We start from the raw sequence: 17,005 nt of genomic DNA, 5'->3' as shown, positions 1-17,005 counted from the left end.
TGCTCACCAAGAATGGATACTTGCCGGGACAAGGACTTGGCAAGGATTCCCAAGGAATTCCCGAGCTACCTATTATCAAGGATAATCCGGGGAAACAAGGGTTAGGATACAACCCTAATAAAGATCAAAGGACGAAGGAGAACCAAGATCCTTCTCGACGTTCTTTAAGCCAGATCTTTAGGAAGGCCGGTTCACAAGCGTCAAGGCCGGTCGTCGTCATCAAGTGCTCTTCTCCTTCCGATAGGGATGTATAGACCTGATGACTATTAGAGATTACTCTTCGGGGACAGCCCGACCCCCGAGCCTCGATAGGGCACATGTTTCCATTATGATTATAATAAAATCATTCTTTATTATTTCTTATTGCTTCTTTTCTTGCTTGCAATAAATCTCTAAACCACATTATTTTTAACCCTGTTTGAATAAGCATGAATGAGGTTAAAATTGTCTTAATAACAATAAACCCACATCATTTTTATGTGGAAGTGTGCGTGACAACTTAGAGCACCTTTCCTTGGCCTCGACAAGTGCCATCATGGATAAAAAGAAATCTTTTAAAATAAAAGAAAGCTCGGCAGGAAACCCAAAAAGGGGGCTGCGCAAAAATAAGAGCAAAAGACCCGCTAGGAATCCCACGAAAGGGTGACCTAGGCAAAAGTTAGGGTTGCAAAAATGAACAATCAAAAGTCCGCTAAAACGCCGCAAAGAGGTGTTTTAGGCAAAAATAAGGACAATCAAAAAACGAAAGAAATCCATGATGGTACCATGAACCGAATTCAAAAAGAAAGGTTCAAGGGAAGTTATCTAAGTTGTCAAATCACAACGTCAATAACAAGATTTGATTAACTTCATGAATGTTTAAACAAACAAACCTAAACACAATAAGCCTACCTTGGCCAGCCATTCTTACAAAAACAATTTTTCAAAATAAAAATAAATCCCCTCTAAAACACAAACTTTCAAAAAAGAATATACCTTTCCTTTCTTTTCTCTCTTGTCCCAAACGATTTTAGGATAATCTAGTGGAAACATGGAGATATAGTGGTCAATAGGAGGGTTGACATATCTTTTAAAGGAAGGGAAGGATCATTTGGTTGATGACACCAAATCTCAATATAACACGCATCATTCCTCGGTTACAGAAATCGGCAACGCACAGCCCGTCTAGAGGAATGGCAAAAATCCAAACAGAGAAACGCATCGGTTAATTCTTTTGAAAAGTGAATCAAATAGAATTAGGTGCATCATACTGCATACATGCATACAGATGATAGGTGTAATGGAAGATCACTTATTCTCTGTTTATTGAAAAAAAAAAAAAATATATATATATATATATATATATATATATAAACTTCAGAAAAACAATACGCCCGTATCATATTCAGTACGCCCGTACCAAAATTAGGGTTATGAACAAATTTTCAATTCAATACGGGCATACTGAAATGAATAACGGCCGTATTGGCAATAACAGAAATCCTCCCTCACGTCGATCACAAAAATTCCTCCAAGAAGAAGAGGATAGGGGGAGCCATTCATTTCTAAAAAAAACAAATTAATAAAATAATTAAACTTGCATTTTGTGCATCACGCACATTAATTGCACATTCAAAGACCTCATCATGAGGCAGTCGCATAAAATAGAAAAAATAGAAAAATTGCTTGTGTATGACAGCGGCAAACAAAATGCATAAATTCAGAAAATCAATAAAACGTACAGAATAATTGAGCCTGGAGAGGCTCGCCGAAATAATACTCCCTCGTCATACAGAATAATTGAGCCTGGAGAGGCTCGCCGAAATAATACTCCCTCATCATACAGAATAACTGAGCCTGGAGAGGCTTGCCGAAATAATACTCCCCAAATCATACAGAATAACTGAGCCTGAAGAGGCTTGCCAAAATAATACTCCCCAGAGACATTTCTGTACAGAAAAAGCCAAAACCAACAAAAAAGGCAAAAATACAGAAAAAGCCAAAATCAACAAAAAATACAGAAAAAACCGAAATCAACAAAAAAGGCAAAAACACAGAAAAAGCCAAAATCGACAAAAAAGGCAAAATACAGAAAATCCAACAAATCATACAGAATAACTGAGCCTAGAGAGGCTTGCCGAAATAATACTCGTACAGAATAACTGAGCCTGGAGAGGCTTGCCGAAATAATACTCATACAGAATAATTGAGCCTGGAGAGGCTTGCCGAAATAATACTCGTACAGAATAACTGAGCCTGGAGAGGCTTGCCGAAATAATACTCTCTCAGAATAACTGAGCCTGGAGAGGCTTGCCGAAATAATACTCCTTCAGAATAACTGAGCCTAGAGAGGCTTGCCGAAATAATACTCCTTCAGAATAATTGAGCCTGGAGAGGCTCGCCGAAATAATACTCTCTCAGAATAATTGAGCCTGGAGAGGCTTGCAGAAACAATACTCCCTCTTAGAATAATTGAGCCTGGAGAGGCTCGCCGAAATAATACTCTCTCAGAATAACTGAGCCTGGAGAGGCTCGCAGAAATAATACTCCCTAGAGAAACCTCAGCTTAAGCTCATAGAACAAATCCCCAGCGAGAGCTATCAAAGCAAGATCGTCAAAATCCCCAATGGAAGCGCGATCATCCAAGCAAAATATTCAGTCAAAGGACTTGAAACTTCCTCAGTGGAAGATAGCTCTCTGACTCAAGCGCTGAGTGAGGCTAAGCCTGCAGAGGCTTCCTAAATAATACTCTGGGATACATAAGATCCCCAAATCCCCAGTCGCCTACTCAAGAGGCACCCCTACAAAAGGAGAAAAATAAAAAAAATATCAATAAATATTCCCCAAGCGGAATTCGGCATCCAGCCAAACACCGAACATCAAGATGATTTGCCTAACAGAAGAGGTCAATCAAGAATTGAACGACAGAATCCCCCAGCGGATAACAGCCTACACAGAGGCTACAAAAATCAGAAAATCAAAAGAGACACCCGAATAAGGATAACCGGGATACTCCACCAACGGCAAAGGACGTCAGCCAAACATAAGGCATCGCTCAATTCAAGAAGAGCATCTGTGTCTACACCCCAAGGAGTCAGAAATTCCCCATGGGTACCAACTATGCAAATGCAAGTTGGGGCACAAGAACCTATGAATGACTGCACATCCCCTAGACGGATCCCTGCGTTATCCAGCCCTCAGTGGCACAAAATCAGAAAAACCATCGAAGCAGCATAGTGGACTGTGGACACAAAAAATCATCTCAGATCCCTGGAGAGGGTAAACTCGCATTGCCGAAGTGATCAGAAGACACGGACGCAGACCCTGGAGAGGGCAAACTCAGTTGCCTAGGTCGTCAGAGACAACCGAAGCAAAGTCTGGAGAGACGGTACTCAAAGTCTGGAGAGACGGTACTCAAAGTCTGGAGAGACGGTACTCAGAGTCTGGAGAGACGGTACTCAGAGTCTGGAGAGACGGTACTCAGAGTCTGGAGAGACGGTACTCAGAGTCTGGAGAGACGGTACTCAGAGTCTGGAGAGACGGTACTCAAAGTCTGGAGGGACGGTACTCAGAGTCTGGAGAGACGGTACTCAAAGTCTGGAGAGACGGTACTCAAAGTCTGGAGAGACGGTACTCAAAGTCTGGAGAGACGGTACTCAAAGTCTGGAGAGACGGTACTCAAAGTCTGGAGAGACGGTACTCAAAGTCTGGAGAGACGGTACTCAAGGTCTGGAGAGACGGTACTCAAAGTCTGGAGAGACGGTACTCAAGGTCTGGAGAGACAGTACTCAACCATCAGCGTCGTCAGAGGCACGTTGGTGTTCAACTTCCGGCTCGGGCGTCGAGTGAAGTTGACCCTGGAGAGGGTAAACTTAGCTACCGAGGTTGTCAGAAGCGCCGAGGTATACAACAACCTGGAGAGGCTACTCAACAATTTTCCACCGGAAGACGCTACAAGTCAGAAGGTTGGCACATCACCCGGACAATTGGGTCAACTCCTTTACTTGTCAGCCGGTACACCAAAAGGCCGTCCGACTAAGTAAAGGGGGGGCAGCTGTAGACCCCTAAAATTGTCCGGGTCGGAAATAAGACTCGAAGACTCTCGAAGATCAAAGGAAAGTCAGCCAAAGGGACTCTTAGAAGACCGTGGGATGACAATCTGTAGGTTTAGAGGTCTTAGAGTAGCAAAAAATAAGAAAGTGGAGGGAATGAAGCCCAATACGGCCTCCCAAAAGTTCAGTACGGCCGTATTGAACATTTTAAACTACAATACGGCTGCACTAAAGTCAATACGGCCGTATTGAAGTTTCTGAACTTCAATACGGCTGCACTGAACTTCAATACGGCTGCACTGAACTCAATACGGCCGTATTGAGGTTTTTTGAACTTCAATACGGCCGTACTGAATTCAATACGGCCGTATTGTAGTTCAAAACTTCAATACGGACCGTATTGACCCCCAGAGGTCGTATTGCGCCTCATCCCTATAAATATGACGTCAATTGGACGTCATTCTACACTTTTACACTGAGTTTTAACCCTCTTCTTGAGTATTCTGGGTTTTTTTGAGCAGTGCTCTGCCTAGAAATCACTCGGAGAGTTGATCCGACAAAGTTCTCGAGTTCTGAGCTTTTTGCTTGAGTCTCGAACTGAGTCGAAGGGAAATCCTCCGGATTTCCATAGTTAAAATTTTCTAGGAGGGAGCGAGCGGGCTTGTAGAGTGAGGGAATGCCAAAAAGCTTCCCAGTTTTACTTGAATATAAAAGCACGCTTCAAAGGTTTCTTCTTAAGACCTTCCTTTTACTGCTTTCTGTGTGTATATTTAACTGTCATCATGTAGATAGTTAAGTTATAATTGTTTAGAATAAATAGGGGTAATTTAGTAATTTCGCACTATTATTTTTAGAAATAATCTGTCATAGGGAACCCGAAAGGGGCGCTGTGGGGTGCTAACACCTTCCCCACGCGTAACCGACTCCCTTACCTGACTCTGGTTGTCATGGCCGAAGTCGATTTTTGAATCGATTGCCTTAAACTTCTTTTTCCAATGTTTTGAGTAAAACATTGGTGGCGACTCCATGAACCCTTCCTTTTTATGAAAACCGCTAATCCATGGAGGGTCCCGCTTGGGATTAACATGGATTGGTGAGCCTTTTAATAAAATTGGTAGCTCGACAAGGTCTCAGTTTGAGAATAAGTCGTTCTATCAATCCACCACTTTTCAAAACTTTAAAAAGAGTCCAACCATCGTCGCGAATGCCGAAAGCCCGTTTCGGGCCGGTGGCGACACTCATGCCCCCGGGTATAGAGGGAACTGTTGTGTGCAAAGGTTCGTGTGCAGTTTCTATTTCAAACAATTGCGAGAATTTAAACATACAACAGTTATTTAAAGCCAAATAGATAAAGCATGTTATCATACAAGTAAGGGGTAATAAAGTAATTTTAAACTATTATTTTTGAAAAGAATCCATCACTAAATGGGACTGACTCTCGAGGCTTCCCCAGTGGAGTCGCCATCTGTCGCCACCCGCCGAAACGGACCTTGGCATTCGCGATGATGGTCGGACTCGTTTTAATGTTTTGAAAAGTGATGGATTGTTAGAACGACTTATTCTCAAACTGAGACCTTATCGAACTAACAATTTTATTAAATGATTCACTAATCCATGTTAATCCCAAGCGGGACCCTCCATAGATTAGTGGTTTTCGCAAAAGGTAGGGTTCTTGGAGTCGCCACCAATATTTTACTCAAAACATTGGAAAAAGATTTAAGGCAATTGATTTTATAAATCAACCTTGGCCATTACAACCAGAGTTGGGTAAGGGAGTCGGTTACGTGCGGGGAAGGTGTTAGCACCCCACAGCGCCCCTTTCGGGTTCCCTATGACGGATTATTTCATAAATAACAGTGTAAAATTACTAAATTACCCCTATTTATTGTAAACGATTATAAACGAGATATCTACATTATGAAAACTTTAAACATGTAATGCAGCAATCAGAAAGCAATAAAGGAAAGCGATAAGAGAAAGGATTTGGAAAGGAAACCTTTGAAGCGTGCTTTTATATCAATGAAATCTAGGAGGCTTTTTGGCGCTCCCTCTCTCTACAAGCTCGCTCGCTCCTTCCTAAAAAATAATTTTTGACTATGGAAATCCAAAAGATTTCCCTTCGACTAAGTTCGAGACTCAAGCAAATGGCTCGTGACTCAAGAACTTCGTCGGATTGACTCTCAGAGCGATTTCTAGGGCAGAACACTGCTCAAAAACCCCAGAATACTCAAGGAGAGAGTCCAAACTGTGTGGAAAAGTCAAATGACGTCCAAATGACGTCTTATTTATAGGGGTGAGGCGCAGTACGGCCCCTAGTGTCAATACGGCCCGTATTGAAGTTTTGAACTTCAATACGGCCGTATTGAATTTAATACGGCCGTATTGAGGTTCAAAAACATCAATACGGCCGTATTGGTTTCAGTACAGCCGTATTGCAGTTCAAAAATGCAATACGGGCCGTACTGAGCTCCAAAGAGGCCGTATTGAGCTCCACTCCTCTCACTTTCTTATTTTTAGCTACTCTAAGACCTCTAAACCTACAGATAGTCATCCTATGGTCTTCTGGTTGTCCTTCTGGCTGACTTTCCATTGATCTTTGATAGTTTTCGAGTCTTATTTCCGACCCGGACAATTTTAGGGGTCTACAGAGGAAACTGAGGAGGGCGTGCCCTAATGCTCCGTCGACCAGCCTGTCAATGCTCGGCAATGGGTATGAGTCCTTGGGGAATTCTTTGTTCAAGTCGGTATAGTCGACGCACATCCGCCACTTCTCTGAGTTCTTTTTTACCAGCACCACGTTTGCCAGCCATGTGGTGTACCTGACCTCATGGATGAAGCCAGCGTTCAGCAACTTTTGTGTTTCGGTGATGATGGCCTCCCGCCTCTCGCCACCGACTTTCCACTTCCTTTGGGCCACTAGCTTTGCCTCCTTGTGAATTGCTAGCCTGTGACTGATGAAATCAGTGTCTATGCTTGGCATGTCGGCACTGGACCATGCAAAGAGGTCGGCGTTCTTAAGGATCTCAATTTTGAGTTATTGCCGTAACTCTAGGATCAAATGCCTGCTGATCTTCGTGCATTGTCCTGGGAGTTTTCCAATCTAGAGATCATCGAGATCGTCGATGGGACTCGGTCCTTCATCGTGGGAATCGGACCTCGGGACGAGGTCAGTGATCTCTACGTGGGTGATGTGAGCCATGTAGACACCCAATTTCATCTAGGGCATACAATCAGCAAAATAAGACATCAGAGGGCCCAAATCAAATTTTTTTTAGTGGCCCGGAACGGGCCGTTCCCAAATTGGAACGGGCCGTTCCCAAGTCAAGAACGGGTCGTTCCCAAGTCTGGAACGGGTCGTTCTGGAATTAGAACGGGCCATTCTGAGACTCCTAAAAGGCCTAAAAATGTTAGGTTGCAATGGCCGTTCTGGACCAGAATGGGCCGTTCCAAACCAATGAAAGGGCCTACATTTTGTACCACGGAACGGCCGTTCTCAATTCAGAATGGGCTGTTCTGGTTCCCCGGAACGGGCCGTTCTGATTTCAGAACGGGCCGTTCTAGGGTTCAAAATTTATACGTAATGTTCGGATCCGGAACGGGCTGTTTCGAATCCAGAACGGGCAGTTCTGAATCCAGAACGGGCCGTTCCGGCCCACATCTGATGCCTATAAATTGAAATCTCGGGCACAGTTTTCAGGGACCTCCAAAATTTCGTCCAAAGCTCCATAGAGCTCGAAATTTCTCCCTCTTTTTCTCTTTTTTTCTTTCTCTTGTATTTCTTGAGATTTTGTGAGGCATTGTAGTGTGAAAGGCTGCCACAAAGCACCTAAAATCTCCATAGTTGAAGACCTAATAAAGCTTGTTACGAGGTATTATTCATCAATCCCTTGTTCTATTTTTCTCTTTTTTTATTTTAATTATTGCTATCATAAACGCAATTATGTAGATTTCTTAGGGTTCAACCGTGAAATTTAATTTTTATGTAAATAATCATTAATAAAAGAGATCAAATATTTTAATTATTAATTCTTATTATGTTATCTTCATCATAGGGTACCGATTTAGGGCGTTGTAGGGGTGCTTAATACCTTCCCTACACGTAACCAACCCCCGAACCCAATTCTGGTTATCAAGACCATTATTAGACTTTTAAAAACCTTTTCTTTTTCCAATGTTTTGAGTAAAACATTGGTGGCGACTCCATGAACCGATTTTCAAAACCATTAATTAAGGATTAGTCTGGTGTCCGGGCATTTCTTAATTGATGAGACTTTTAAAAGGATGTCTAAACCATTAATCGCGAGATCAGAAATTTTTGGGTTGCGACAGATGGCGACTCCATTAGAGATGTTTAAAGAGGGCCAGGCCCATTTAATTGATGAAGTTAATTAAAAAAAATAATTTAAATATTTTTCCCCTTTACCTTGTTTGTTTTATTTGTTTGGCTTTAATATCTGTTTGCCTGTTTAAATTCTACATCTTGTTAAATAAAAAATTGTACACAAACCCTTGCACACAACAGTTCCCCTACACCCGGGGGCATGAGGGTATTAAACATAGGGAGTTGTTGACGTACGACCGGCCCAAGTTTGGCCTTGGAGCCTGCGAGCCTTGTCGAAAATCACACTCAAGGTGAAAACCGGTTACTCTAGCCCGAAATACTGCGACAGACCTTAGAGTTTTCCAGGTGACGGCGACAGAGATACTGGGTCCCTATAATGGGGGCACCTTGGGAGCCTTGAAAGCCAGTGAGATTAGAACCGTCCTATACAATGCACTTTTCTTTCTGGGACCACAGACCAAGAATTTAAACGTGACTGTTCGCGGGTGTATCTTGATTGAACATGTTTGTGTGCATTTGTTTGCATTATTTGTTCTAATAAGAGTGGATTAATTAAAAAAAAACAAGCAAACTATTAATAAAAATATAAAAAATAGAGAAATTTATACCCTTTTGTACATTCTTAGGTCATCATATCATCGCATCATATAAGTAGTTTCCTTTCCAAAAAAAAAATGTACAATACCTTAAAAAATACATGTATATTCATATCATGCATCATATCTCATAGTTAATTAAAACATGATAAAGTTTAGAGAAAAAACAAAAAATGGCATGCATTCTAGGTTAAAATTAGGTATTAGCAACATATAAAGAAAGTTAAGAAAAGTGAATGCTCTAATATACGACAAAGCCCGAATTGATTTTATAAACAAAAAAACACTATGGTTAGGCCTTTGCTTTGATTTGTTAATACTGTCAAAATCTATTTGAGCATTCACAAATAAATAAATCAATGAGACTGATATTTATTATTCTTAACTTTCTCTTCATTCTGCGTTGCATTCATTTAGAACATATCCTTCTCGAAAAAAAAATGAGAATAAAAAGAGAAATTAACCTATGTGCGTTAGTCGGAAATAATGGAAAATAAGTCGTGCATAAAGAGTTTAAGGTAAAGAACTTCACAATCATTAAGACGCCAACTCTTGCCCCAAAGAAAATAAGGTCGTGTCGTGCAACTGTGAAATCCAAGCGGAATAAGGAGGACGAATCCCACAAAAGGCAAAGTGAATAGAGCTTTCTTGAAAGATGATTTCAACAAGAGAGAAGCATTGCTTGTTAAGAAGCTATTAGAATGAAAACCCGCAAAGGGCATACTAGGCAAAAAAAAAAACAGCAATGTTTGTTCGAGCTGAAAATCGAGAGACAGCTTGAATGTTCCTTTTGAGAAACAAGACTCCATGGAAAGCTCTATCATCGCTTCTACCCATTCCTACCTCATAGGAAAGACTCAGGATATGGATTGGTAACACCTTCATGAGAGAAGAAGCCAAAGGAACTCCCTCTACACGAGAACTTCTGAAGTGCCACATCCAAGCAAGTGTGGGACTAGCCCTACAGTCTGACAACCTAGGCCTCTCTAAGGGGCAACCTATTTCTTTTTCTTTGTGTACGAATCACGAACTTGGGGCATGGTCGGGCCCTCAAGCTACATTAAATGGGCACGTGTAAATTGAAAATTCCATTTTAATGCCATACACTTTTCTAATTCATTTCTCTTCTCCCTTTTATCTACTCTAAGCCTCGTTAACAAACCTTAAATGAGCAAGTACATTTGAAATAAGGACGTCATCAGAAACAATGGCTTAATACGCAATAAAAAAAACACATAAAGATCAATCAAATTGGGCATGACTTGTGGATAAAAGTCCAAATGAAATCAGTGCAAGGGGAATCCCCCTTTAATGAAGGAATGAAAGATGATCACAAATGCTGCAAAGGCAAAAGCCTGGCAGGAAACCCACTAAGGGGCTGCGAAAAAATTAGGGCAAGGTAGGGAACACATCTCAAGTAACCCACAAACAAAAAGGGTAGCCTAGGCAAAAGTGAGGATCAAAGAAAAAAAAAGAAACTGTCCGCTAGGGAACACATCTCAAGTAACCTAGGCAAAAGTTAGGACAAAGCAGCATCCCGAGCTGAAAACCGAAAGGCGGCTCGAGAGGATCATTTAATCAATATGCAATCCCAAGTCATCGCTTAACTTTGAAGGAAATAATAAGCTAACGCGGAAAATAATTTCCTCACTTTGAATGTGCTTGTTCATCAGCCTAAACCACTAGCCTACCTCGGCCAGCCATTCTTCTATAAACCATTTTTGAAAAAAAAAAAATCCTTTCTAACAAAAATTTTACAAAAAAATATATGTATATATCCCCTTCTTCTCTTTCCTCTTGACCTGTATGGCATTAAGATAAATTTGAGAGATACACAGAATATGCACAGTGAACACTCACAAGAAAAGATGGAGGTGTTCTAGAACAGAGTCTAGGTACACCTGATCTAAGGGCTAACATATCATATCCGGCACAAGCGAAAGGGCTGAACTACACAAACCTTAGGTTCAAAGAAGCAACATAGAATTCGACAAGGCTAAAGGCTAACAATCCATGTCATTGATCAATGCGCATAGATTAATTTCTTGAAAGTAAAAATAAATTTGCATTTTAAGCATTAGCATAGAAGCATCATTGCATAACATGCATATGGCACAAGCGTGCACAAAAGGGTATAAGTTTATTTATAAAAAAAAATCCAATCCATTCCTGCTTCGCATTTTCTTTGCATTCTTGCATTCTTTGTGTGTGTCTATCCACCCCCTTGTCAGAGGAATCAAGAGGCCGAAGCACTCGTAGAAAAGATCAACAACTAGACAGTGCCTTAAAGCCAAGGTCATGTCAAAAAGCATAGCCCCAACAAGGGCATTTCATACAAATGGTTTCATATAGCCACCAAGAAACAAAAGACATGTCAACAGCAAGACGGGATAGAACCGGGCGAGGAAGAATAATCAAGTCCACAAGCATGAAGAGGTCATCACGCCCTACTCCTCAATTGAATGAAGAATGATTCAAGAGAATACCAAGACTAAGAATGGTTTCCTTACCAAAGCCAAGAGTGGCTTACAAAATAATACTCATCAATAAATATTAAGCAGATGACATCATCATGGGTTGGGATCCCTCCACCAATGATGATAACAAAAGATAAAACAACAAAAGGCCAGCTTCATACATGTTGAAAAAGCCGAAGCATTTAGAGAAATAGCAAAAAAAGGCAAGCTTCAAACATAAAAAAGCTGAAGCTAAACAAATATAAAATTCAGAAAAATCTACCACAAGCAGGCGCCTGGAGAGGCATCATAATACTCGCATGGCAGGGGAAACACCAGAATCCCTATCACCCATCCATCGCCCACCAACACAGGGGCACATCAAGTACATCTTGCCCATCCTCCTTGGGGCATTTTCCATCACAAGTCAACAACGAGGGTACCGTCGAGTACCTTAAATCGAAAAGGAATCACCATCAAGTATCCACCCAAGATTTCAAAGGTCCTCCTTCAAAGGATATCAACAACCATCCAAGTTGAGAGCCGCCATCTAGCCGCTCAAATCAATGAATGACAACGAGAGTACCGCCGAGTTCCTCGAAGTCGAAATTGGGATGTCGCCGAGCTCCCACCGTAGGTCGGTTGAAGCCTTAAAATCAGCCAAGCTTGATTAAGAGCCGCCATCGAGCCGCTCAAATCAATGAATGATAACGAGGGTACCGCCGAGTTCCTCGAAGTTGAAACTGGGATGCCGCCGAGCTCCCACCACAGGTCGGTTGAAGCCTTAAAATCAGCCAAGCTTGATCGAGAGCCGCCGTCGAGCCTCTCAAATCAGTGAACAACAACGAGGGTACCGCCGAGTTACTCGAAGTCAAAATCTGGGATGTCGTCGAGCTCCCACCATAGGTCGGTTGAAGCCTTAAAATCAGCCAAGCTTGATCAAGAGCCGCCGTCGAGCCTCTTAAATCAGTGAGCAACAACGAGGGTACCGTCGAGTTCCTCGAAGTCAAAACCGGGATGCCGCCGAGCTCCCACCGCAGGTCGGTTGAAGCCTTAAAATCAGCCAAGCTTGATCGAGAGCCGCCGTCGAGCCTCTCAAATCAATGAATGACAATGAGGGTACCGCCGAGTTCCTCGAAGTCGAAATTGGGATGCCGTTGAGCTCCCACCGTAGGTCGGTTGAAGCCATAAAATCAGCCAAGCTTGATTAAGAGCCGCCATCGAACCGCTCAAATCAATGAATGATAACGAGCGTACCGCCGAGTTCCTCGAAGTCAAAACTGGGATGCCGCCGAGCACCGCAGGTCAGTTGAATCCTTAAAATCACCGAGCTTGATCGAGAGCCGCTGTCGAGCCTCTCAAATCAGTGAACGACAACGAGGGTACCACCGAGTTCCTCGAAGTCAAAATCGGGACCGCCGTCGAGCTCCCACCATAGGTCCGTTGAAGCCTTAAAAATTAGCACAACTTGGTTGAGAGCCGCCGTCAAGCCTCTCAAATCAGTGAACGACAATGAGGGTACTGCCGAGTTCCTCGAAGTCAAAATCGGGATTACCGTCGAGCTTCCATCAATGGGCCGGTTGAAGCCCTAAATATCAGTCCAGCCTGGAGAGGCTGAGCTCATAATATACTCCCTCTTCAACAAGCAACAAATAAAGAAACACATTATCACAAGGGAAATAATGCAGAAGCACCAAAGAGAGGAGAAGAAGACCCGGACGAAATGTCTACGTCTTTACTTGCCTTTGGAAAAGCAACACAGCTATTCCAAAGGACAAGTAAAGAGGGGCAGCTGTAGACACCCAATTTCGTCTAGGGCATACAATCAGCAAAATAAGACATTAGAGGGCCCAAATCAAATTTTTTTAGTGGCCCGGAATGGGCCGTTCCCAAATTGGAACGGGCCGTTCCCAAGTCAAGAACGAGCCGTTCCCAAGTCTGGAACGGGCCGTTCTGGAATTAGAACGGGCCGTTCTGAGACTCCTAAAAGGCCTAAAAATGTTAGGTTGGAACGACCGTTCTAGACCAGAACGGGCCGTTCCAAACCAATGAAAGGGCCTACATTTTATACCATGGAACGGCCGTTCTCAATTCAGAACGGGCCATTCTGGTTCCCCGGAACGGGCCGTTCTGATTTCAGAACGGGCCGTTCTCGGGCATAGTTTTCAGGGACCTCCAAAATTTCGTCCAAAGCTCCATAGAGCTCGAAATTTCTCCCTCTTTTTCTCTCTTTTTCTCTCTCTCGTATTTCTTGAGATTTTGTGAGGCATTGTAGTGTGAAAGGCTGCCACAAAGCACCTAAAATCTCCATAGTTGAAGATCTAATAAAGCTTGTTACGAGGTATTATTCATCAATCCCTTGTTCTATTTTTCTCTTCTTTTATTTTAATTATTGCTATCATAAACGCAATTATGTAGATTTCTTAGGGTTCAACCGTGTAATTTAATTTTTATTTAAATAATCATTAATAAAGGGGATCAAATATTTAAATTATTAATTCTTATTATGTTATCTTCATCATAAGGTACCGATTTAGGGTGTTGTAGGGGTGCTTAATACCTTCCCTACATGTAACCGACCCCCGAACTCAATTCTGGTTATCAAGACCATTATTGGACTTTTAAAAACCTTTTCTTTTTCCAATGTTTTGAGTAAAACATTGGTGGCGACTCCATGAACCTATTTTCAAAACCATTAATTAAGGATTAGTCTGGTGTCTGGGCATTTCTTAATTGATGAGACTTTTAAAAGGATGTCTAAACCATTAGTCGCGAGATCGGAAATTTTCGGGTTGCGACAAGCCACTATAGGAGGATCACTCTTGCATCGCTCCCTGGACGAGGAGATTTTTAGACTCTCGGTGTAGCACTGTCGAGCTGTCTTCTGGTTTGCCTTGAAATAAATAATCTTCCCATCACTCCCTGGGAATTTCATGGTGAGGTGTGGGGTGGACAGCACTGCTCCGAGTTGATTCAAGGTCGGCCTCCCAATGATTATGTTGTAGGAAGTGTTGGCTTGCACGAGGAGGTATCAGACCATAATTCGCCTTGTGTCTAGAGAGGTCCCGAAAGTTGTCAACAGGTCCACGTATCCCGAGTGTGTACTCACTCTCCTGCAAAACTGACTAGGGGCTCTATGTGAGGTTGGATGAGAGAGTGAGGGATGTCTAACCTGAGGAACGTCAGCCAATACAGGACGTCAGCCGAGCTCCCCTAGTCAATCAGTGTCTTGTGGACCTCCCAATTAGCTACCTCCACGGTGATGACCATGGGGTCATCTTGGTTGGGGTTGACGCTAGTGTAGTCATCGTCGGTGAAGGTGATCAGCGGTGAGCTTTGCTGTGAAGCCAAGGTAGTGGAGTGGAAGTTGTTGATATTGTGCAGGTGTCTCTTCCAGGCCGAGCTGCTGGCGCCTCCCCCTGTGAAACCACCTGAAATTGTGTTTATTACTCCCCGTAGGGGAGCTGATCCTATTTCCTAGCTTACCTCGGCCTGCACTGCTCTACCGGCATTTTGCTGAGATCTAGAGGGTTGGTCCGTGCGAGCTCCCGAACCACGACCTCTGCCTCGTCCTCGTCCACCATAGCCTCCTCAGTGACCCTGCTGTCGCTAGACATATTGGCCGAGGTGGCCTGCCTATATGAGTTCCTCAATATGGTCTCGGAGTGTGCGACACTCTTTAGTGGTGTGACCGTGGTTTCTGTGATACCGACAGTGTTTGGACTTGTCCGCACTGTTGGGAGTGTGACCTGGTGGTGGCAGGGTGAGCAAGTTGTTGTTACTGGCCTCCTCCAGGATGTGAACTCTAGGCGTGTTCAGGGGAGTGTAGAAGTCGTATCTCCCCCCTTGCTTGTGCTAGCAGTTTTCTTGAACTTTCTATCATTGGTGACCTTCATCTTATCTTTGTGGCCATTGTCGGGCTTCGCTTGTGATTTTCCGCGAACCTGGTCACGGAAGGCAGAATGTTCTTCCATTTGGATGTACCCAGCAGCACGGGCACGAAGCTCATCCATATCGCGAGGAGCTTCACGACATAGACTTTCGACGAATGGTCCGGGCTTAAGTGCCATGAGCATGGCGTGTAGCGCCACCTCGGGTTTCAGATTTCGGATCTTTACCGAGATGGCAGCGAATCGTTCCATGAACGTCCGAAGTGGTTCGTCGTCACTCTGTCTAAGACTGGCCAGGGCAGCTGACGTTATGTGATAAGGTCGGCTTGTCGCATACTGTGCTATGAACCGTCTGACCAGGGTGCCGAAGTTGTTAATTGACTCGGTAGGTAGCTGGGTGTACCAGTTGAGCGCGGCCCCTTTGAGCGAGGTCCGAAAGACCCTACACAGTATAGCATCCTGATTAGTATAGAGGTTTACCTGTGTGGTGTATAAATCGATGTGTTCGTCTGGGTCTGTCGTGCCATCATAGCGCTCGAGGTGGAGAGGTTTCCAGCCAATGGGGAGGGGCATCTCCATGATGCCATCCACAAAAGGATGACGGAGGAAGGTCGCTTGATGTCCCGCGACGTGGGCAGGAGTGTTGCTGACGTCGTGTGTTGACCTGTTCGTTGGTACGTGAGACCGATGTGTGGCAGGCTTGGGAGTCGGTGCCCTAGTCGCTGTTGGCGGTTGAGAAACCGAGTGCTCCTTGTCGCCACCCGCCGAAACGGACATTGGCATTCGCGACGATGGTTGGACTCTTTTTAAGTTTTGAAAAATGGTGGATTGTTAGAACGACTTATTCTCAAACTGAGACCTCATCGAGCTAACAATTTTGTTTAAATGACTCTCACCAATCCATGTTAATCCCAAGCGGGACCCTCCATGGATTAGTGGTTTTCGCAAAAAGAAGGGGTTCTTGGAGTCGCCACCAATGTTTTACTCAAAACATTGGAAAAAGATATAAGGCAATTGATTTTCGCAAATCAACTTCGGCCATTACAACCAGAGTTGGGTAAGGGAGTCGGTTACGTGTGAGGAAGGTGTTAGCACCCCACAACGCCCCTTTCGGGTTCCCTATGACAGATTATTTCATAAATAATAGCGTAAGGTTACTAAATTACCCCCATTTATTAGAAACGATTATAAGTAAAATATTTACATGATGAAAGCTCTAAACATGCAATGCAACAATCAAAAAGCAATAAATAAAAGCGGTAAAAGAAGGGATTTGGAAAGAAACCTTCGAAGCGGGCTTTTATATATTCAACACGAAGTTTAGGAGGCTTTTTGGCGCTCCTTCCCACTACACGTCCGCTCGCTCCTTTCCCTAAAGATAATTTTTACTATGGAAATCAAAGAGATTTCCCTTCGACTTGTTCGAGTCTCAAGCTAATGGCTCATGACTCAAGAACTTCGTCGGATTGGCTCTCGGAGAGACTTCTAGGGCAGAGAATAGCTCAAAAACCCAAGAATACTCAGCACGAGGGTCCAGAAGTGTGGAAAAAGTGTGGAATGACGTGCAAATGACGTCCTATTTATAGGATTGAGGCGCAATACGGCCTGGGAGGTCAATACGGCCCATACTGGGTTTTTGAACTACAGTACGGCCGTATTGAATTTGGTACGGCCGTACTAAAGTTCAAAA

General features: G+C 43.4%; 1 protein-coding gene across 1 annotated transcript; it reads right to left on the bottom strand.

The window, feature by feature from the left end:
• Positions 1–15,240: 15,240 nt before the first annotated feature.
• Positions 15,241–15,894, bottom strand: LOC109794185 (uncharacterized). Its single transcript, XM_020353659.1, has one exon. The coding sequence runs from the start codon at positions 15,892–15,894 to the stop codon at positions 15,241–15,243; it is 654 nt and encodes a 217-aa protein (XP_020209248.1).
• Between the last annotated feature and the right edge of the window lie 1,111 nt (positions 15,895–17,005).

The sequence above is a fragment of the Cajanus cajan genome, chromosome 9 (assembly GCF_000230855.2).
Source record: "Cajanus cajan strain Asha chromosome 9, NIPB_CcT2T_4, whole genome shotgun sequence".
Taxonomy (NCBI): Eukaryota; Viridiplantae; Streptophyta; class Magnoliopsida; order Fabales; family Fabaceae; genus Cajanus; species Cajanus cajan.
This window is presented reverse-complemented; position numbering and strand designations above follow the sequence as displayed.